Source organism: Amblyomma americanum, chromosome 1 (assembly GCF_052857255.1).
Source record: "Amblyomma americanum isolate KBUSLIRL-KWMA chromosome 1, ASM5285725v1, whole genome shotgun sequence".
Classification (NCBI taxonomy): Eukaryota; Metazoa; Arthropoda; class Arachnida; order Ixodida; family Ixodidae; genus Amblyomma; species Amblyomma americanum.
The window spans coordinates 402,796,788-402,821,051 of record NC_135497.1 but is presented as its reverse complement, the minus strand read 5'-3'; the positions used below and the strand labels follow the sequence as shown (position 1 = coordinate 402,821,051).

General features: G+C 44.9%; 1 protein-coding gene across 4 annotated transcripts in view; it reads left to right on the top strand.

The window, feature by feature from the left end:
* LOC144115756 (uncharacterized) overlaps nucleotides 1-21,946 on the top strand; it is a 43,756-nt gene extending 21,810 nt beyond the window's left edge. For all 4 annotated transcript variants that reach the window (XM_077650255.1, XM_077650254.1, XM_077650253.1 and 1 more), the window contains exons 7-11: nucleotides 837-929; nucleotides 2,643-2,815; nucleotides 14,525-14,594; nucleotides 20,407-20,585; nucleotides 21,836-21,946. In XM_077650255.1, the coding sequence (XP_077506381.1) occupies nucleotides 837-929; nucleotides 2,643-2,815; nucleotides 14,525-14,594; nucleotides 20,407-20,585; nucleotides 21,836-21,883 (563 nt within the window). In that variant the 3' untranslated portion in view covers nucleotides 21,884-21,946. The remainder of the gene's footprint in view (nucleotides 1-836; nucleotides 930-2,642; nucleotides 2,816-14,524; nucleotides 14,595-20,406; nucleotides 20,586-21,835) is intronic.
* The last annotated feature ends 2,318 nt before the right edge of the window (nucleotides 21,947-24,264 follow it).

Here is a 24,264-nt window from a genome sequence, read left to right as displayed (position 1 = left end):
TATGCTTGAAAACGTGCCTTTGAGTTTAGAATATGTTACGGAAGCATTACACCACCACCGGTTCATATAAAGCCTAGACTGTACGTGTCTCTAACAAAACTAAAAGCTAAATATTCACACCCAGAGTGCATGTCGTTCCAATTATTCTGGCAGCGTTAAGTTCCAAGTGAGATTTGGAAGAAGGCACCATCCGAAAAACACTTCGAGGGTATCCACTGTCGCGGGCTCGACCACGGGCGGGAGCGTTGGGTGCGTCCACTATGCGCACCCGGCCTAGCTGCTGCCACTGTTGGTGTCCAAGAAGAGTTGAGAGAAGGAGCACCAGCATAGGAGGAGGAGGAGGAGGGAGGAGATGTCATTACCTTTAGTTCATTGAGGGGATCTAGCAGCGGCTGCCTATTCCAGTCTATTGCTTCTGAGGTGTGACGTAATGCGCGCTTGACTAGCAACGTCATGCCAGCTGCACACTGGTCCGGATAAGCTTCCCTGAACCGCCACCAGACACCACTTGTAATTCATGACGGATACAGCTCGCGGTGTAAAAAAAAAAAAAACTAGGGCTATATTGCTGTAAACACAATATGCCGCAGCTGTGACTCTCGTATCTTGCAGCTTCTGCGTTGTGGAGAGAGCACTGATGCTAGCTTTGCCCTGGAGGAAGCTGAAAAGCCTTTGTTTTATCCTCTGTCTTCTTTCTGCTTGTAGCAAGAAAGGAGCATAAGAAATTTTTGTGCAGTATAAGTGTGCCTTTGGCTAATCTTGATTTTGGGTGCTTGGCTCATCAAAAGTCTGTTTGGCATCAGTGACATCAAGTACGGCTTATTGATTTGTTCCAGCGGGCCGTGCTGACACAGACCATGGCTGTTTTGAGGTGCTTACATCAAGACCTCCAGTAGGTCTGCAGCCATCTGACATCACTGGAGCAGTCAGTAAGCAGAGCCGCCTTTGCATTTGCATTGCAGTCTCTCTCTCTGTTTCTCCTGGTTCAAGTGGACACCAGCTTTAGGTGGTTCACTCGACAGTACCTTTGCTTGCCCAATTCACTACCACTTGGATTTTGCATCGAACAATAACGGAGGTGTAGTCAGCACTTTGGGGTCCCTAAAACTGAAGTAGACTTCTTATGATAGTGTAGTGTAAAGGGACTGTTTCTATTGCGGAATTGGAAATTAGGTTGCGGTCTAAAGTGGTCCTTTCAATCTTTTTAACCTCTGAAACTGTACAGTGGAAAGATGCAGAGTTGAGCAACTGCCAAGTGTTCACTAGATTATACTCCAGATGGTCACGTGTGTTGATCATGGTTTAAGAAATTTATCAGCCCCCGGTGGTCAGCCTAAGTGTGCTGTGATGTGTGCGCTACCAGGCTTTTTAAAGTACCATGCAGTATTTCTGCATGACATGTCCTCCTGTCTGATTTCAGCTGTGGCGATGTTCTTTTGACGTGTCTCTAATTGAAACATGCAATGTTCACGCATTATTTTTCTGCACCACACTCGAAACCTGTCTCATTGCTTGCAAGCCTTGGTGTGTGTACTAACTAGTGATCAGTGGTGTTGCTGGAGGGCTATAGGTATACAAGAGTGCAAAATATTTGATCTGTAATAATAATCCACTCCTCTCGAGCTTAACAGACAATTTGCATTCAGAATATAGTAAGATGCATTTCGAGAACGAACAAGGGATTGGTCCTAAAAGGAGGCTTTGCAACCAATGATGTTAGTTTAATGTGTGACACTATGGTCAACTACTTTGTTCCTGGTAGCCACCTGCAGTGCTATGCTAGCAGGTGCTGGGCAGTTGACTGTGATGTTGTGGCAATAGGTCAGTGCCATTTGTTGGAAGGGGCCTCTACTAAGGGCCATTTGCTGCTTTTTTCTGTAGTTGTATCCTTGAAGTTGTTATATACCTTTCTATATCTTTTTGCTCATAATCTGTTCAGTGGGTTGTGTGATGCGAGTTGTGAAATGCTTTGACATTAGGTCAATGGCTGGAACTCACTAGAGGAGCAGAAAACAATCTGAGAATTAGCCAGTCTGAAAGGGAACACCCAATCTGGCTGCCACCTTATTTCCACCGCCGAAAATTGCCAGTGTGTTTCGACACAATCGGCTCGAAACCAGCATTTCTGGAGAAGATAAAATGTTCAATATTGTGACTTCGGCGATGTCTTTGGCCTTTAAGGCATCAAAATGTCACATGCTTTGCATATAAAGAATAAATACCTAATGCTTGACTTCCGTGGCAGGGCCCTTTTAGGCACTACTGTAGTATTTTGTGCACGGAAAGTATGCTAATTTGCGTGGCTGACAGGCTGCACAGGGTTGTGACGGCATTGTCTCGAATAGCTGGTCAAAGAGCACAATTACCTAGACTTTATCCCAAAACATGAATTCACTTGCCCTATGACAGTCATGAAAGAATGAAATTCTTCATGAAGCATACAAATAAGCAGGTCTAATTTACCTGCCACGCACTGAATTTATAGAGAAAACCTGGGTACTTTTTAGGAGAGAATGGCTTTTATAAAGGTTGGCTTGCAAAGATTGACTACCTAGCATTGAGTTTCCTTCAGGTTTTTTTCATTTTTTTAAGCCATGAATAAGAACTCTCCATCTGACCGCATACTTTCTTTTGGCCTGCAGCACCACTGTGCAGTCTCATTCAGCAACACCAGGCTGCATTTGTGGCACACACCTCAGAAGCCAGGAAACTTGTGGATGAATGTGCTGCAGCCAACGTATCCACCTTGTCATTGCTGCAGTCCACAGTCCAAGGTCTGCAGGAGCAGCAGACAGCACAGATGGCTACAGGCTTGGTATGTGACATTCAATGCTTTATATGACCTGAGCCTTTACGCTTGCTCATTTCTGCTGTTGGCGATTGCATTCAGTGGAGGTGCTTCACGACTGTAAACCTCTCGTACCGCTCTATACGAAAGGTCATTGGAAGTTTCCTGCAGAGGTTACTTGTACAGGCCTTGAGTAGCCTGGAGGAAGCGCTGCACTTGTTAGGCTCATGATGGCTGTTAGTGAAACCAGTAGGCACTGTGAGCTCTTTAATAGGGGTGTGCGAATATTCAAAATTTCGAATACTAATCAAATATGTTTGATATTCGATTCGTATTGTTATTCGAAAATTGATATTCGTGGATTCCCGAATACTCGCCAGCGATCGTATACCGTGAAAACTTTAATAAATTTGACCATTGCAAGAGCACAATATCCGGCCAATTTAGCCAACTATCAAGTTAAAAATTACTTGAAAACAATACAGAGGACCTATCCCCTTCCTTCTCTGCCGTTTATCACGTGACCGACCGCATCCCTAGGCCGCAAGCCTTGACCTCACTGCTCACTGCTGAGTGATCACTGGAGAGAATCAATCTCTTGTAGCAATGACCCAGTGAAAAGATGTCTGGCCATGTGTGGCTGGCACAAGGAACTATGTTAACAGACAACATTTTTTGGCAATGCAGCAGAGGCTAGGTAGGAAACAGACAGACTGGCATTTGTCCGCATGCCATGGGTGGTGGGGTTTTGTTGTTGGGCGGAGGGGTGAAAAGGGAGGAATGGGAGAGATGGTACGGGTCACTACGCCTCAGGAGTCCACTCCCCACAACACGGAGACAAAGGTCAATCTCTTTCCCTCTCCTACCTAGCCTCTGCTGCATTGCCAAAAAGTTGACCCCGAGTATCGTAGTGCGTGTTACTTTAGTGGTTTTGGCACCTTTGGCTCTAAATGCTGCCTGCTAGCCATTACACCATCCAGTCCATCATTGCAGTGCATGTCCACTTTGCTCCATGGCTTGTTTTGCTGTGCAGGCTGTGCCCTCTGTTCTACCCATATTGTATACCCCCTAGATCAATCACATGCTGCCATGTCTCATGCCTGCAAAAAGAATAAATCGTGTGGCGTACTCTCCATTCCAGCAGTATTTCTGTTCTCTTCATTATGCATGTTCCTCACATTGGCACGGTAAAACCGAAAAAAAATTACTGAGTGGCACTTAAGGAGCATGCGAGTAATGCGAAAGCATTGCAATTCCGTTATAATTATATTCTCAGTCCACTGAAATTATTTTCTATTCCTTTGTGGTGGGTGGGTTGCAAGTACTAGTAATAACTACTGGTTTCATTTTGTATTTTCCCGCTCTTGACCAATTGCAAGTTTTGTTACGGCACCACTTTTTGGGGCCAAATTTTGGTACCACATTTCTGGCATTGTTGTGTTTCTGCTTAAGTGAGATTTCTAATATTTTTGTATTTATTATTAAAGAGCACTAGCTCTTGCCCTTTCTCGTATCTCTCTTGCACTCTGCTAGAGTTGGGAGCTTGTCTTGCTTGCACATGCAATGTTGGGCAACATGCATGCCCAACATGTGCATGCCAAACATGTTGGGCATGCACGTGTTAGGCTCCAAGTCCATGTGCGCCATATGCTGAGCTAAGGAGTGTCTGGCATGGGTTCATATTAAGTGGGGTTTCTTTTCTCTAGCCGGCCATGCTTACAGTGGTCGTGGTTCTCCTAAGGTGCACGTTAGACCTGAATGTCCAGTGCAACCTCAGCAGCCGCCTGGCATTCCCAGAGGGACCTTTAAGCAGGGTTTTTTGATCTGGGATAGCCTGTGTCTGGTACATTTGTAAGCCTCCATGCAGTAGGACACATTGAAGTGAAGGCTATGCATGCCTGCTTTATTTACCCCCTGAGACTTGTGTGCTACTTGTGCAGTGGAAAAGTTCAAACCTGTGCCATCAGTGTCAGATGAAACATATGAACAGACTAACTGAAGCGGGAACACAAGAACACAAAAGTATTAGGTGCTGCTGACGAAACATGGGCGGGGTCCGTTAACACTTTCATTTATCGGTCTCTGCACCCCTTAATTGAAAACCAAGAGCTAGTATTCAGACTCCCTCAGCTAAAGAATCACTGCTTCATTGTTTGTTGCAAATAGCTGTTATATTGGGAGTGAAGCTGTTTTCACTCATGTCCACTAGTTCGGTGCAAGTCATTTACTGTAGGAGCTCAGATTAAGGTCCATCTTCTCCTCATCTGTGCCACTCTCATCCACTCATCTTGTAATCTTCTTTCCTTCGTCACGAGAATATTTTCTTTTCCACCTGCAGAGCCAGCCTCGAAAATGTAGAATTGTTTCATTACTTTCTAAGGGAGGGTGGGGAGGCAGAGCTTTTTTCCAGTGTACTGATAAAATAGCTCTGGCATTCTGCATGCACGTGTAGCCTCCACACGGCACTGTGCGCCATCTCATTCAGTGCAGTCTTGTTGCTGACTGTGCAGGCAAAAGCATGAATGGTGATGCGCATGCACAGTAGTGGGTCCCCTCTAGCAAACGGCCAGTTGAAGTGCAAGTTGAGCTTGTTCTGATGCTATTTAGAGAGATGTTGTAGAGACACATGATGATAATCGCCACTGACAGGCAGGATTTGTCTGGTATGGAACCTTTCTTATTGATCTCTAATTAGGTGTGCTTAGGGCCAGCTACAGCCACCCCATCCACGTAAAATGCCTGATACCATTGCCCCTGGGGACTAGAATGCCTTCCCCTGCCATGCCTGTATTCTTTGACTGCACCCTGCTACCCTGAGCGACCTTTGGTTGTTGCTTACTGCATACCCATAAAGGAAGTAAAGGAGGACTCTACGTAAGTGTCAGACAACGCGGTCTTTCCCGTGTCACAAGCACCACGCAGATATGCTATCATGCTGCGAGTCCAGCAAGGCTTTTGCCCGAGAGACTTGGTGACCATTCTTGCGAGCAGTACTTGTGTCATCTAATCGGGTAAAATTGGGCTCTGCACGACACGTTTCAGGAAATTTGTGGTGTGCGTTTAAATATATGAAATGTAGAATAACCTGCGAATGGTCCCGTACATTTGAGTCAAGTTGCACCGGAGTCCTCTACTACATCGTCTCTGAAAGCAGCACTCGAATTTTGTATGTATTTTTAAAAAATTGTACTATTCATCTGCGCTTGTGGCCGATGTGGCACTTCCAAACTGCTACGCTTGCCAAGAGACGGTAAGCGTAGCAGGGAACAGCAGAAGGTTAGGTGAGCGGACGAGATTTAGAAGTTCGCAGGCATAGGGAGAGCGCAGCTGGCAAAGGACCGGGTTAATTGGAGAGGCATGGGAGAGGCCTTTGCCCTTCAGTTGGTGTAGTCGTGCTGCTGCTGCTGATGATGATGATCTTGCCACCTATCTGTCAGATATGTTTTAGTGCATTAGGACCCAGAAACAACTTTTATGACTTCGAGTGAGGAAAAAAGCGCATGAAAAGAACAAATGCTGCTAGAAACTGCAATATCAGCCCGTGGCTACTGGCCATAATGTCTGCTAGTTCAAAGGACTCGCTCTGCTCAACTCAAGTGCACTTCAGTGCCCACAAGACTTGCCTTATACATACTTACCCTTCCCTAGTATGTTCTGCTTTAGATTAAAGGTGTACGATTTACAGATCAGCGACGTCGTCTTGCCTAAAACAGCTAGACCCGGTGCACAACTTGGGACTGTGCCTTGCAACAGGCGCGCACAGAACATCACCCATAACTAGCCTTTATGTCGAAACGATTGAGCCACCCCTTGAATATAGAACTATGCTGACATGCGCATACATCCTTACAATTCGATCACTTCTAGAGCACCGGCCGCCGCGGTGGCTCAGTGGTTGTGGTGCTTAGCTGCTCACCCTAAAGACCGGGTTCAATGCCGGCCGTGGCGGTCACATTTCGATGAAGGCGAAATCCTAGAGGCCCATGTAGTGTGCTATGTCAGTGCATGTTAAAGAACCCCAGGTGTTCGAAATTTTCCGGAGTCCTCCGCTACATCTTCTCTGATAGCCCGAGTCGCTTTGGAACGTTGAATCCCATAAACCAAATAGACCAAACTTTTACACCACCTCTGCTAGCCCATAGTCATCCAGTGCACGTCCAGAACAATAGTCGGTAATAAACAACAAGCAGTCAGGCCATTACTAATGCGATTTGAGGATAAATGCATCGAACTGGAATTATGGAAACATAGCCAGGTACGGTGCACAAGCTGAAACCGTGCACTCCCTCCATGTTACAACCTCCCTGCAGTGTGGGATCTTTCTCTGACACGCTTTCATAAGAATCAAACCCCACCGAAGCACATCCTGTGAGAATACCTTACACTTGTATGAGAACTGCGTTGAATTCGACATAGACGGGTTAAAAACAGCAGTTTATGTTGGAAGCGCAGTTGTACAAGACAACTGGTAGACGATAAGATTATTGCAGAGCTCATCATTCTTCAAAGCCGAATGCTACGGTGTCTGCGTTGCAACGGGGAAAATAATACAAGAGGTCTAACACACACTCTGTAAGCATTCTAAAAGGGCTACACTGCAGTAACGCAGTACAACCATTAATAGAAGATATAATCCACAGTATAGCAGCAGCCAAAAATAGACTAACAGTAAAATTATGCTAGGTCCCGAGCCATGTCAGCCAATCCGATAATGAAAGAGCTGGCAGTTGTGCGGCACGCGCTCACCAAAGCAAACTAGACAATGTAAACACTCCGCACAATGGTTGGTTAAAACTAGTAAAGAGTAAACTAATAAGAAATGGCAGTTCACTTGGGATGATGAGTGGTGAAGCACATCTTTGGCGTATGGAAGTCGTGTCAATACCAAGAATGCTTTATTGAAGTAATGTGATGCCATCCTCGCATTGGACATATGCGCGTTGCGCAACTTCATAGTCAAAGTGGTCATAGTAAACCATGTTTGATTTTCATGTAGAAAAATAGAAAACTGAAGAAAAAAGTGCTTTACAATATTTTACCACAAACATGTCCCTTTCCACCCTAGCTTGCTCTTAGGAGAGAATGCAATAGTAGACTTTTAACGAGTGGTTCATTCCCAAAAAAAGGAAATGTCATCAGAAAATTGTGGATTTTTTAAGAACTATTCTGCCAGCACAACAGGGAGATCTGACTACCCCTAGTTTGGCGCATGAAAACCTCAGCTGCTTAGCGCCATAAAACCCAACACACGCACACACTACAGTCGAGCCCACATATAATGGCCCCACTTGAGCTTTCGCTTATAACGAACGAGACCTGCGCGACCATCAAACTACACATTGTTTCAATGGCACAAAATCACACGTATAACGAACGCCATTAATCCCTGCTGATCGATTACAGTGAATGGACGGCGTAAACCCAGCGGCGCGATGCGAGATAACCTGCCTCCGACCCCTTTGTGCGCCTGGCGCGCGGTATGTTTTCGGGCCGAGCCTCATCGCAGGCGGACTGCCCGCCCTGTTTCGTGCCGCTTTCAAGCGAGCTACACTTCCCCGCCGATGCATCTTCCAAGATCATCCTCCTGCCCCTCCTCACTACTCCGCTCCCCTCTCGTCACTCTCTTGCAAATCCGCGCGTGGCCTCAGCAATCAAATGTGCCCATTGCAGAGGCCACGCTCCGTGAAGCAGGCCTTTTGTGGGAGCCAAGAGGTGGCTGCACTGACGCTCATGAATGCCCCTCATTGGTCTCTCTGCTGGCACTGTGCATCTATATCTACAGCTTGATTGGCTTGATTGCCGCCTGTATGCATTGCGCGTCTACCCCATCGCACGCTTTTCTCTCTCTTGTTGCGGTGCGGACGTTTCGTTGGCTTCGTTAAAATCTCGGGCCGTGGTAATTCGGGATGGCGGACGGGAACACCGTGCCTATTTTCATTGTATTCAGCGGTAGAAATGATGAAAGCAGCCTAGGCAGAGGTGACGGCCACTGGCAAGCGGAACTGCTTCTGCGCAATGCCGGCTTCGTCGATTGTCTGATGCTGAGCCTGATGCTTCGGAAGATGACCAGCCCGGCGGCGATTTGTGGCAGCGGGTTGTCGACTCCGACGTGGGTGACCATGACATTGGGTGGATTGATTTTATTTCTGTCGATGACGATGCCGACACCGCGGAACCATGCACGGACGAGCACATGGTTTCTAAAGTGCGGGACGAACGAGAGTGACGCGGTTGAGGACGAAACTTTGGAGCCAGCACACATAAGCGCACCTGTAGCAATAGAGGGCCTCAGACAACTTGTCTATGCCAAGGGCCTCGGCGAAGAGTACACTTCTGCTTTAAATAGACTGGAAACCTCCCTCATCGCATCTGCGCTGCAAAGAGATGTCTATAACGGACTTTCGCAAAGAAAAAAATTTGTGTTTTGACAAGCAACTGTCTTTAAAGCTGTGGTCCACTTACTGCGATCTTCGGGATATAATGAATGGACGCCGCGTGTCGCTATGTTTGTTATAAGCGGGCTCGACTGTAGTCAGCTTCCCCGTGCAGTGAAAAATTTCTTTGCATGCAGTGATGGTGTGGTCTTGCTTCAGGGAAATAGCTTGCAACTGTGCTGGCGTCATCTAACCCAAACAGATGTACTCACCAGGTGTGGGCACACCTGCTGTGCAGTACACTGTTAGTGCTGCACTTATCCATTTAATCTCCATCTCAAAGATGGCAGTGAACCAGACTGTGCTTTCTGTGTTGAGGCGGGAACTACATGTGGGCAACTTCATATGCTTGGAAGATAATAGCTTTGGACTTAGTACATCACAAGCCTCAGTTTGTCATACCATTGCTGGATGAGATGCCATTCGTGGAAAGATCTGAACGGTGACTTCATGTTGTAAAAACAGCGGAGATTACTAGAAAAACACCCATTCCGATTGTCACTTTTCTTTCCCAGTAGCACCATGCCGCGCAGCGGATGCATCACAGAATGAGGTGCACACAGTGGAAGTGCACTAAATTTTAATCAGTCTTTTTACCCTCATCACCTCCACCTGTAAAATGGCACTATCATTACCATGTTGCTGAGACGACAGGGCGACGCTTTGGGCACCATCGTGCCATCCAGGCCTGGCTGCATGACAGTGGCTGCAAGAGCTACTGTCATGTCTACGAAATGACTTTTTCTACTTTGCAAACAAAATTTGGTGAGCAGAATGACTCATCTGCTGGCAGAACATTTTAAACACTTCGCATTCTGTAACCACAAAGTTCAGTAAGCTCACCTGTCAGTCAACCATGGAGACAAACTGAGAGATCGCCTTTTTTTAGTGCAGCTATGTAGTAAAAACAGCGTGTGAAATATTTACTGTACAATAAATTTACTATGCATGGCCACATGTCTTGAAGAAAGATTTTGCATTTAATCTAATCATGTTAACTTTTGAAAATATTGGAATTTGCAGTGAAGCATCGTGTCGCTGCCTAAATTTTGTACTTCCGTACCTCGACAAGAAATATTTGTATTGGGAGTGGCTAATTCATAAACAGTGGTCTGGTTTAGATGGGTGTATTTTAACAAGGCCCCACTGCTCATCCAAATGAACATTTGGAAAGAAACTTAAAAACTAGTTCATTGTGACATACACATTAATGGCGTGTACCCAGACTCTTAGAGTGTGGGGGATGGGAGGGGGGGCAGCTGTTCCAGTCTCACATATGATGTCCTCGACTTATGCAACAAGCTCAGCTTAAGTCGAACTACCAAGTAAGAAAAAGAGATGGCCGTTTGGTGCCCAGCTTCCAGCGGTTGCAAGGCAGGGAGGGGTTGGGTAGGAGTCGAAAGTTCACGAAACTATTTTACCACAGAGCACTGCAGGGAGGTTACGATACACAGAGATCCTACATCAGCAGTGCACTAATACAACAGAGGCAAACAAAAACACAAATTGTTCACTGGGCACTGTGACTGCCCAATAACTGGACGACTGAAGTGGCCATGTCAAAGGCTGGTGCATGTTCGCTTGCTGTTCTGCTGGCTGAATGACAGTGGTGTTGACGCCAGGAGTTATGCAGTAGCACTTCCCTCAAAACAACTGAAAACGGCATTTCTAAGGCATGGGCCAATTGTTAGCCCTAAGTGCCCTTTTTTTGTACTCTATTTCATACGTAGCAGGCAACACAGCAGAGACTGCAGAAGTAGTGCATGTGCTAACCTGTATTTCTCCCCCACCTATCATTCATCCTTCTCGAAAACTCTGGAGTGTTTTAACGAAACCAAAGAGCGATATAAAACGAAGTGGTAGCACTGAAAATTATGTTGGAAGCTGTGAGCCGCTGAGGACTTGAACCCTCTGTAATTGTCACCGAGTGTGAACTAATTTTTAGGTGCGGATGGACTAAGGGCGATTCGCCCTGCCTGCCATGTATCAGACCACCAGTCATTCTTAGTTCTCAAAGTCTTGACGAGTTGAAGGATGAAAATGTGGCAAGAGGTGATGCGAAGTCCAGGAGATTGCCATTCAAGACACTTAAAATATGTCGCAACGAAATATGCTTGTGTTCACTTTGGTTGTAGGGTGAACTACTTTTTTGGCGCGGACTTTGTATGTGCTAACAGGCATGCTAGCTTTGGCAGCGTTGCCTGCTATGTATGCAATGCAGTATGGATATGCTGCATCTGTTCGTTACTTGCTTTCAAGACAGGACGTGCACAAACGCAACCTGCATCGTATAAATGCTATCTCACCCTCCTGCCAGGTTCCACATATGATTGGTCAGGAAAGGTGGAAATTTGAAGAAAGTGTGTGTCGTTGTGCTCCGGCCAGGCACCACCACTTTGAGTGATATGAAAAGAGCGGTGCATAGCATGCGCGAAGGCATGCATTCTCTACCAGTATCTGAAGTCCATTCTAGGAGGTTGGACAGCTTGCGTGGACATGCTTTGTTTCGATCCATTTTATAAACACCCCTTTCGAGGTGTAAGGGGTATGATTCCATGTCTGTGATGATTGCAGTGTTTCAGTATGATTAGTCGTCGTCACATATGTCAATGGCCTGGTGACGGCAGCAATGACGTGAGGAAGGCCATTTAAGTCAACAGTTGTTCGAGGGATAAAATCAGCCAGCAATACAGCGGTTCCAAGAAGTGGTCAAGCAATATGAAAAGGATGCACAATGCAATAGGATGTACTGCATTTGCCAAAAGTGACCGAGCAGCTGCGCAAGCAGCCGAGCGATGACCCAGCTATCTTCGCGCTGGCCGCTGCTTCCTGGCTGCGAGTGTAAATTGGCTGACGTAAGCCTGCGCTCGTGCTCAGTATGACAGCACTTCGGAGGCGTGAAATTGCTCGCCGCACATACTACCTGCTCACTTCTTATATTCCAAGGAAGGAGGGAGAGAGCACAGGCTAAAGTCACCCAGTTTACGCTCGTAGCCGGGCAGCAGTGGCCAGTGCCGGGGACCAGCAGCGTCGCCGCTTGGCTGTGTTCGTTTTTCAGTGACGTACGGGAGAACGATGTCTTTGAAAACAACGAACTAGGATTTATTTGCCACTACATAAAGAGAAAAGAAACACAGGCCGGAGAGTGTCGAAATGAGAGCCTCGCTTCTCCGGGGTCGCTGGGTGTCTGGCTTTGCTGACCTTGGCAACGCGATTGTCCCTTCGCACAACCAGCCCTCACACACATAAATAGTTGTCACACATCCACACCGCTCTTCCTCTGAGGAGGGACTAATGGGCGCTTCCCAACTGTTCTTGGAAGCGGCCGAGGCGTCCTTCCCTCAGACACAGTGGGTGGCTTGCAATGTTGTGCCGTGAAGACACCTTGGGGGCACGTCACTGTCTCAGAATATTTAATAGGCTGAGAGCCCACTGCAGTGGCCGTCGCGGCTGCTCGGTTACTTTTGGCAAAGACTGTACATCAAGGTGGGGTTATGTATGGAAGTTGATTGAGCGAGCTGTGAAATGCCTTATAAAGAAAGCAAAGGCTAGAGATGTGGCAATCAGTGCCAAGGTTCAAAAGTTCGGACTGAAATTTTATTGCTGTTAGGCTGGTATTAAGAGTAATTGGAGTGAATGAATCTTACGGCATGATTTTGTTAAGCTTTAGGTGTGTTAGTTAAGTTTTATTTGGCATGGATGTGCGTATTCTAGTCTAAACCTGATGAGTGGTGTATATGCTAGTAATTTTACTTGCTGCGGTGCATATTTGTTTTCAAATAATATGACGTTAGTGGTATTGTTACGGCCATAGACGTGAACCACATGCTCCGCTCGGGTGTGCAACGTGAAGATAACAAAGCGCGTTGGTAGTGCTGAGCCCAGCTTCCCCGGTTGCTTGGCTGTGCCGCGCTGTGTGCTTTCCCTCTGTAAGTATATTCCGTGTTTGTGTTAGACGCCTTCATGTTACATTATTGGTGGAGGTGCCGGGTGAACCGGCGGCCACGGATATCGAGCCCCCGGCCCACCGAAGCCGAGGCGAGCACTCAAACACATTGCCACAGATTAAACCCAGAAAGATCACTGCTTAAGGTTTTGCCAAGGTATTTAGCATAAGGTTGTACAAGTTCACCTGTGGAGGTGATGACCATGTAGACAAACAGGAGGGGCTGTTGGTGACTGAGAAAGAAGGCAGGTTTGCATTTATTAGTTTTTAGTTATATGAGGCATTGGTCACACCACTGCTGAAATTGATTAAGATCATTTTTGAATAGCTGCTTGAGGGGATGTGTTATTGTGCAATAGATAAGCCGGCAGTGCAAACATGCAAACCTTACATGTTTGCTATGCAATGGTAAATCTTTAACAGCAGCAGTGGAAAAAAGACAGAGCTTTGTCAGATGCCTGTTATAGCGAGTGAGGTAGAAATTTGGCTGTTAAAAAAAAAACTGGGACCAGTTAGAAAATCCTCGATTCATGCAAAGATGTAAATTTAGCTGCTCTGACTTTAGGAGCAAATGTAGATGAGGTACGGTGTGAAAGGCTGTTACAGAATAATAAAAAATGGCATCAGTTTGAATGTTACAATCAAGATTAGCTTGTAGATCATGCACTAAATGTGTGAGCTATGTTTCGCAAGAAAAGCCCTTGCGGGAAGCTATGTTGTGAAGCACAAAAAAATTGTCAGTCTCTGGAAAATTCATGATTTCTGAGTAAATAACTTGTCATCATGATACTACATGGTACGCTGGTTTCAGAAGTGCATTCATCAGGCAACATTTGACATCCATAGTTCAAAAACTGCATTTTTACACTGATTTCGCTAATCACTCGTAAGTGATGGCGTGCTTAAAGCCGTGAACAAATATGCTTGGTGCCGCTGCAATATCGAATCCCAGCAACCGAAATTAAAAGTAGCCTGAAAATTTGTCTTTCTTCAGTCACAGCAATCTTGTTGCTAGGTCATAGCTCAAAAATTCAGGGGCTCATTTAGGATTTCCTTAAAGGAAACGGCTAGAATTCCTTCAGTGCCTCACTGAAGGCTGTTCTGTGAAAAACTGAAAATAGCATCACTTGAGCGGTTACCATGGCGGGATTTCTCGTGCTGCTCAAACTATTCCAACACATCATTACTTGCCGCTGAGTGTGTCTTGTGGTGTTTTGTTTGACTGGCTGAGGTGTGGTCAGCCAGTAGGGGCATTTTGTTGGAGATGATCGAAAGTGCACGTGTGTATGAAACTTGTGAATTGTGCCCCGGAGTGAAGAGAAGATGGCGTGACCAGCGTTGCTGTTTGTTATGCAGATGGGTCCAGGACATACAAGGCTAGCAGTAACTACAGGGCGCTGCAGTCCACTCCAAATGCATCGCCAGGGTAAGTCAGTGTCATACAGTGTACCGCTACTTCATCCACTGATTTCACTAATGACTATAAACAATGGCATGACTAAAGCCATGAAAAAAGATGCTTGGTGCAGCTGCAATATCGAATCCCTGTAACCTAAATTAAAAGGAGACTGAAAATTTATTTTTCTTCAGTCACAGCAATCGTGTTACTTGTTCATAGCAGGTCGGAACACAGCTGTGCCAAAAATACAAAAATTCAGGTGACACAAAAAACTTCCATTAAAAAAAGAATCGGCAATGGCAACACCACAGGACGCTAATTAACAATAGCCAATTAAAGTGTTCATCATATGATATGCCTGCATCGCAACATCATTACTTAGTGTTCAACTCTGTATCAGTCCTCTGAAGAGAAGAGTGTTTAAAGTGATTTACCCTGTGAATTAAGCAGTATTTTAATTAAAGGGTCATTTAGACAAGTTCAAATGGGCCTGTACCAACTGACAGCTAAGCTCTAATCACAAACAAGCTACTGTATTTACTGGAGTAATTTGTGCACTTTTTTTTCTAAAATTAAGGCTTGAGATAGGGGGTGTGCAAATTACATGGAAACTTCGCAAAAATGTCCTACAAATTCTACAAAGGTCATAACTCATAATGTACATGATATGTTGTGTATATTCAACTCCTCTACTCGCGCTTCTCGCTGGCCAAAAGATTGACTCCAAAAGTAAGTCTATGTATACCCCCCTTCCCCTTGCACCCATCCCAGACTTACGGTATGTAGTTCCCCATGTGATAGCATGATTAGCCCGTTGTGCCTTAGTCGGTGTGGGCTGGGCAACATCATTTTTCTTTCTTTTTCCCTGCCCCCACTAATATATGTGATAGCATGACAGCATGTGTGCAGTTAAAAGCATTAAACTCGGAGCGATACTTGTGCAAAGCCAGCAGCATGGTGGAAGAAGTGAGCAAGGCAGTTTCATTTAGTGTTACTTTTATGCATGACGCAGCAGTAAGAGGGAGCACCAGTGCTGGGGGCCGTTTTGGTTGCTCGTCTTGCTGGCGTTTTTATGGGCGCACTTGGCACAGGGTCTTGATTTCGATGCATATATGATGTTCGCCTGCTTGAAACGGCTCTTCTTAATTGGAGGGATGTCCCTTTATGTCTCGCATAAGTGACCGCTTAATTCACAGCGCTAGCAGCTGTCTTCTAGGCATTTGGCTGCATTAGACTGCAAATTTGAAGTTTACTAGAAACATGCATGATAGTGGTATTTATTGAAAACACTCAAGTAAGTGGCATGTAAAAGCAGTCGAAGAAGTACGAGAGCAGATGCGCCCCCACAGCTGCAAACATGTGCAAGCTGTGCTTTGCTCAAGCCTGTCAGGCGTCCCGCATTACGGCACAATTTGAACAATGCTATAGTCTATTTCTGAATGATATATGGGATATAATGACCAAAGAAAACTTTGTAGTCAATTTTTCTTTTTATTGTGAGAAACGTAATCTCAAGCACTATAAATAAGTCGCTAGTATCGTTTAAGGAAACCGGCATCTGCCTGCTTGAAAGCCGAAAACAAAAATTGAAATGCTGAAAAGCCAGAACTACAACACAGAAACACAAACAGCACTGCATGTCTTTGTTCCCTTTGGCTGACGCACTTATACACTGTGGCAGTAAGCATGGGCCGTATAAACTGCCAGCGAGCACAAGCCTTCGGTTCTATCAAAGTTGCTGTGCAGCTGTTAAGTTTCATGTTATCTTGCGCCGCCAGACATTTGAAGCCTCGTAGAATTCACAAAAGATGCGCCCTCATTCTGTCAGTTGACGGTGGTCCATTTGCACCAAGATTGCCTTTATATTTGACTCCTCAGATGCCAGAACAGCATGTTGGCCTACTTGAGCTTCGCTAGCTTTCTCAACTTGAGCAAATCGCAGCTGTTCGATCTTCTTTGTTTACTGAACTGCCGCATCCTAATTGCAACATAATGGTTTGGAAGATGCGCTGCCATAACTTTGATGCAATGCATGCTTATATAACTTTTTGTCAATCGTGAGATTGTAATCAGGCTTCATTGTAATCAGGCTTCGCAGCATGTTTTCGGAATACTGCTTTCACGCTCTCCCCGTCGACATTCTTCACACGGTGTTAATTTGAGCAGCTGGCGGCAAAGGTATCCTGTCGCATAATAAATTATGCAATCCATCTCTTCTGACTTAGTGTTGTCATGATCGAGAACCTTTTCACATTAAGTTTCGGTTTCAACAAATCAGTCACTTTATTTAAGCTCTTGCAGCTTGGTCTCTTTGACCAGATTTGAGCTGAAAAAAGTCTTCAGTTCAGAAAGCGACAAAACCCACTGTTCACTACTATCATATCGCACTTCAGTTCCCAAACTTGGGAAGGTTTGGAGGTGTCCTTCAAAAACTTGCCCTGAAGGCACTTCCCTTTTCCATATGTCTAGCCACCTTAAAAATGAATGCAGGGTGTCACTGTAACAGTTTCCTGATTTTATCCCTTCTAGTGGAAAATTTCAGTTGGGTGCGTCAAAGAGGTCGCTAAACACGCGTGAATTCCGTTGTCCCTTTTAACATTTTCAAGTTCCTCGTCCTCATCCTCAACACTCCTGCTGAATAGTCTGGTTGCATCATCTCATCTCGGCAGTTTTTGTGTTGAGATAAAGCTTGGGGCATACTCTTAGACACCCTGGGTCCTTGGTGTCTGCCATATGAAACTTGTTATAATGGGTCCACAATATTCGTTTCACCGCTGATATTCAGAATTTTTGTGCCAGCAGGCTATTTTGAACATATCTCACTAGATTTTAGCATCTGAGAAGACTAACACTTTCAGGTTTTCATCAAGGGAGTGCGCAATGGAGTTCCAGGTAGTTTGAAGATCATCGCTAATATTGCACTGTTCCCACATGCGGCAGTTCCTCACAGCGTTGTCACACGTAATCGAGTCTACAAAGACGCGTGCATCCTCCAAATAGACTAATGCCTTCATTATTAGCTGGCCAAGGATGGTTCCTCGGATCAGACATTTGCTAGTGAAAACGGCGATTGGTTGTGAAAGTTCGTGTCCGAATTAGCCAAACATGAACACCAGTCTATGGTCGGCCAATTATTTTCTTAATGGGGCTTCCTAATCGTAGTCTACAAAACATGAATACGAAATTGCTTTTAACTGGACTGCCATCTCTTTGCGAACCTAAATCTTGTCGAATACTACAATTCTGTGCCGCCGAAAAGCATCTGTAGTGGCCATGTTTTTTTGAATGCTTTAAATAAATGGTGGTCAAATCCGCATTTTCTCTTCACCATGCTCAAGTATCTTCTCTTGGCTGATGCACATGGAAGAGGGAGCACCTCCTTTTCCCTCAGCAACATGTATATTCAAGGGCTACAGATATGAAGGCACAAGAGAAATCAGGACTCAGCACAACACCGGTTCTTTTTAGTTGTAGTTTTTGTAGCTGACATGCACTGCTTAATGAGAGTTCACAAGATTTCTGGCAAGTTGATCTGGTCGAGTCTCCCACCTACACCCTCCAGTTCTCTGACTTTATGTTGATCCTTTTTTTGGGCACTTTAGAAATAATTTCATGTCTACTCTTACAAAATTTCACTGTTATATCTCCCCAAAATTGCTTTTTAATTATTCCTCTAAGCCTTGTGAAAACACTACTGAGTTAGGAAAATGTGGCAGAATGCTGGTTCAATATTCACTTCGTTTCTACTAGCATGCTACAGGTCGAGACATTCTTAGAATTATTCTTCGCTAAGCAGAAATTTTTATTTTGAATTTTTGTGATGCAGTGTACGTTTAGATATATCTAGAGTGAAGCAAATTTCAGACAAGATGTTTAAAATTCCCAAATTTGAAAAGCAAAGAATGTCTTGGTCTGCACCATGGTCCTAGGAGTGCAACAAAACAAATGGGGTCAAAATGGACAAAACTGTCATGAAGAAATATGCTCCACAAGGTGAGTATCTAGGCAGAAAACAGTAACTGAGCAAAAGGCCATTGTTCCTTGCAATGCAAAGCCACCGCAGTTAACGAAACAATTTTTTTAGTGTCCTTCCCGATCAATTTCAGCAGCGAAAGTTCGAGACAGCATAGAAACTAGGCATATAAAGAGATACAGTTTTCAACAAATTAATTTTTGTATCCAGATTTTGGGATTTGAAAGCTGCGTCTCCGTTTAAGATATTCCATGCACCTTTGCCCGTAACTGCGGAGAGTGCTCTTTCTTGGGAACAAGTTGACTTGGGAGAAGCTTTCATGCTGGTTTGATGAAGGCAGGGGACCTTTTGGTCGAGCTGCATGTGCTGCCGCAGCACACATTCAGTGCGGCGCAGAGGCGACCAGATTTGGGCACTGTACATGCATTGCCTGTGGCATTGAGAAATACGCGTGGTGCACCTGGTCGTAATGTTGGTAACAGCCATGCTGCAGAAGGTATGTGCCCAGCTGGTGAGCTGGGAACCTTCAGAGTGCTCTGAACACAAATACCATCGCTTGTGGCGGAAGAGGCTAAAAAAGATGAGAGAAAGTAAAAAAAATGACCAGTGCTGTTTATACAGTAAAATCTCGGTGATACGAATCTCACGGTGTCGCAAAAAAATTCGTATCATCCAAAATTTTGTATCCAAACAAACAAAATTCGTATGCATAAGCACAAAAAATGTATTCACACCGGTCTGTTTATGGCCGACGGCATTTATTCGCTGCTCTGCAGCCACAGCTCACTACTCGCGGTGCATACCGCACGATTAGCGATTGCTACTTTCGCAATTTTTGCGGGCCGCGCACCGCCACTCACTGTATGCACGCGGCGCGTACCACGAGATTAACGATCGCGACTTCAGCGATGTGTGTGGACCATGCACCGCCACTCACTGTGCTCTGTGCATACCGCGGGATTAGCGATCGCGAAGTCGGCAATGTGCGGGCAGCGCTTAATGCTCGAGGGTGTGATCACGGCTCGCGCGTTCGTATCATCCGTAGAGGCAATTGGGAGAGAGTTCGCAAAATCCGCACATCAAACACAATGCACTCTGGTCGGGAAATTTTGCGAATTCATATCGCGAAATTGTTATCAACTGTGTTCGTATCACCGACATTCTACTGTAAGTAGGATGGCATGAGATTTTCTTCTGCCCTCACTCTCTAGCTCACTTGATGCATGAGGCAATAAATGTTCCATTTTCAAATATATTCTCGCTGCAAGGCAATTATTTATTCGGACACAATTGCCATTCTCTTATTTTGTTTGGGGCACTTTTGAGAACGCGAAAAAATTTTAATGGTGGTCTTAAAGGGAGTGTACTGTATTGACACAACCCACCAGGCTGCAAAAATCTTCTTTTGAAATGAAATTCCTAGCATCAGAAATTAACAAAATCCATAAGTTCAAGTATGAGAAATGCATTTTTGTATTTGCGGCTGAAGATTATTTATGTGCACATATTTTGCTGAGTTTTTCCCATGGCCAACTGGGAGGGAATTCTGGACGCTGTAAAGCTGGGCTGATCCACCTCATATGAACATTCTCGATGCTTGGGAAGCTTCAGCTTGGTGCGGCTGTGAGAAGATTGTCATTGGGCATAGCACCTGCTGGAAGGGCCACAAGTGAATGAGAAGAAGAATGTAGTTTGCGCAGCATAGTGAAGGGGTGTGAAGTGTATGAAGGAGTATTAAGTGTTTGGAACACCATAAATTTTGTGCTGTAGAGTGCAGTTTAGTGAGAAAATTCTTATCGCTGATATTCTCCTTCAGAACATAATGGGTCTCACCTCACCTACTGCTGGTGCTGTTGGTGTTTCCAGCTCCAGCAGAGGTGTGGGACAGTGCCACCACATCTCCGCAATTTCCATCTCCTCCCCATCTGCTGACCCGGGCCCGGGTTAGTCCAGTAGTGCGCTTGGCTCCGAGGCATTGCTTGCGTACGGTGACGGATTGCTCGGAAGAGACCACCTGCTCGACCATCCACGGCACCACTGCTCTGGCAAGTCGCATGTGGACTTCTTTGTCTTCTTTGTAATGCAAGTGCTGCACTGTTGAAATGAAATTGGGATGATGAAATGCACTGCCTTGCTGTACCTATTGGTTTAGGTTTTAATTGCATGCAAGGATCTGCATTCCTTCTGTTTTCTCGGGCCAAATTTTGTCAGTCGTTTGGTTGACATATTTAACTTATTGATGCCCTGGTATTAAGCAGGGCTTGGCTCAAAAAGCTGCTCATTTCATTTTGGCAGAGATCGAGAGGTAGTCAGGTGTAAGAATGCCGAGCTTTGAACACTTCGTATATTTGGCTTTGCTAGTTTAGAGAAAAAACAAACAAACATGGGTTTTATCAGAACACTGCACCATTTCTTGGTGCAAACCTTCAGGTTGTGACATGTTACTGAGGCCCTGACTTAAGAAATCGAGACGAACCATTGCATAGTCGTGTGACAATGAATTATACATGGTGTATTGTGAACAGTATCGCAGGCTTTGTCAAAAATGTACAACCAGAGGTCTTTGCCGTAGTGCAAGCATCCATGAAAGGGCCAAGTTTTGCAGGGGTGAGGACGAGAATTCCTCCCATTTTCAAGAGGTCTGGTGCTTTGGGGTTGCACCATTAGCCACAGAGCAAGGCTAGGAAGCTAGTAGTGTGCGCTGTGCATTTTTGACAAAAGTTGTATACACTGTTCTTTTTGTAAACTTTTTCTGCTGGCGTGAACTATGTAGTAGGTAGAGGCCGACTGATATTCAGAGTCAACTTGTGGGTGGTAATATACATTAGATGAAAGCTGCCAAACAATCCTTGGTCAAATGTTTAGGGGAATCCCCCAAGGTGGTTAAATTTGTAATAAGGGAGTAATTACTCCCTTTGCCATTTGGCTGTGCTTGGGTGGATGCCAATGAGTAATTACTTCCTTACTGTGAAACAATTCATTTGTAAAGTGCAGCAGACTTGGCACTGCTTAGCTGCTGAGTGAAGTGTCAGGTGCCCAAGTAGCCATATTCAAAGACCGTACAGAGGGTCTTGCCCCTCTTTTGGTTGTTTTGAAAAATTATGCAGATGGCTCTAGGTCTAGTGCTTTGCGATTTCGAGTGGCGCTTTGGCTGCAAAAGTGGCGTGTGCTCTGAAATCAGCAGGGAAAGAGAAATCGTCCATTGCAATGCATCCAGGATTGTATTGCAAACGCATACTATAATATTGCCTTCATGGTGTTGTTTTGACCTCTTTTCCTTTTCCTCTCTTTGCAGAGGGAGGAGCTGTTTGCTGATCCCGTGCTCCATGTTTATGGAGCATGAAAGGCTGACCATGACGGAATTCGAAATTAATTATTGAAATAAAAGTACAGCTGTTGGCAACAACTGAGTACTTGTTATTCTTTGCAGCACGGGTGGCTACTAGTATTGGCTGTGTTTTAGTGCCTTAGCGTTTTTAGGCGGCTGGGTGGAATTTTCGGCAACAAAGGCCTTCAGGTGTAGTTATTCTTTCTGGCCATTGTTTTTAGATCGTCTAGACAACTGTCAACATATTCTATGGCCTTACACTTAATTTTATCTTCCAAATAGTCATAATTGGTATTAAAGGCAAGGACACCCAATCTTGGTATGATATGGTATGGTATTGTGTGGTGTTGTATGGTGAAGCTGCAAATGTAGCTATGACAGCCATAGTGGAGGGATCCAGATTAATTTCGAACACCTAGGCTTCATTAATGTGCTCAGAAATCGCACAGCCCATTAGCACATTTTGCATTTTGCCTTCATCAAAATGCGGCCGCCAGTATTCGGTCCCCTGCCCTTGGGCCACTAGACCATCACAGTGGGTATGAAATTTTAATGCTCGCTTTATTTAGAACAGCGATGTCATCACTGGGGCATACAAGAACTACTGCTTCGAAGTTTTAAATTTCTCTCCTCTTTTATCAACTTGCTGTAGGAGACTGGAAGATGGCAAGTTGGCTGACAGTTACTGCATTGCAGTTTTCTTGTGCTTCACATGACCGCATTCCTACTTGTGACATGTAGTTGCGGTTCAGCTGCTGAACCCAAAATGCAAACTGAGTTGGAGGAGACATTCAGTTGTAAATTATTGGCATGTATGGGAAAATTCTACAATGTGATGCATGTTTACTATTGTTTTACAGACCATTGCAGAGAAAATACTTGATGCTGTACATTATATAAAGGACAGAACTGAAAAACGGCACTGTAGAAAGCTGCAAACTTTGTCATTTCTAAGCCCCGCAATTTTAAAACACATTGACCAGACTTTTTCTGGGTACTGCAAGCTTTGTGAAGTGGACAGATACATATCATATGGTATGGACTTTGCCAGAAAAATCTGATTAAGAGAATAAATGAGCCAATGAGAGAGGGCTGGGAGGTGACGCTGTCTTCTGCTTGGACCTGGAGTCCCAGAGGGCTCTGCTTCAAAGAGCACGGTCAGCAGCTACCGTCAATGGTGTCCCGGAATAATGACTACCACCTAGGCAATGTAGCAGTGAAACCCTCCACTCTCCCCTAAAAACCACCCCAGTGCATCCAATAAAGATTTTACCACCACATCCTAAAGGCTCCTCCTCTTCCGAACCTCGAGCCCACGGTGATTGCTTCTAAGCGGCACCCTAGGTGGTCCTGAAGTACCTAGCTCTGCGTTTTCCTGCATTTCCTCCAACCTGTCTGATTTTAAAGGTTCTTTTGTGCCCCATCATGGCATCTAAAACATCGCATCTAGCCTGTCTCTCATGACTAGAGGGGATGGCATGCTAGAAACGCTAGAGTATGTATACGTTCTGGAAACAAATGTTATTCTTGGTTGCCTTTCCCTGTCAGACAAATTTAGCAGGGAAATTTTATAAATGTTTTGTGCATGGTGTTTTATTGACACCAACAGAGAACCTTTGAAAGTCTCATAGAATTCCTTAATTTCAGTGGTTTCATGCAAGTTCTGGTTTCATATTAGGCTGGCTGCTTTCCATCTTGGGCTGCCTCTTCAAATTCTTGGCCTGAGATTCTTTGAAACATCTGTATTGATACCTGCTTGAGACGTTTGATGAATTTGTTGTGTCAGTGCTGGCACCACTATTTAGTTTTTCAGTCCAGGGCCCTTTTTTTGCTGTTTCTAGCACATAGTGCTGAGCATTTCTGCGAGCTAGTAGGGCCACTGGTTTTTGCCCAAACACCATTGTGTAGTTGTTCACAATAAATGTGGCAGATTGTTCCTCCTTCACGCTCCAAGTTAGCACCTGTACAATGTAGCCCAGAAAACATGACCATTAAGAGTAGAACTATGCAATTTCCCAGAAGTAAATGCCTACTGCTAATAGAAAAGAATTTTTGTTGAAGTACGTTTACTGACCGATGGTCACACTTTAAGGAGGTATGGTAGGGTAAATGGCACATATTAGTTTGAACGTAATATTTTAGAAATGAGTGCAGATATTTGCATTAAATTGCATGTGCTCACAAAAGATGCCCTTGGGTATAGAATGAAATGAAACACTTTGTTTATGTCTAGATGGTTTAGCTTTCCTGAGTCTCACTCCCAAAATTTCAGGTGTTTAATTATTCAGTGTACCTTTTCTTTGCAGCCACAATGAGGAATGAGATGATATGCGGTAAAGTTATTATAAATACCCATACACTAAATCTTAACTAAACACATATCGTATTCTGTTTGA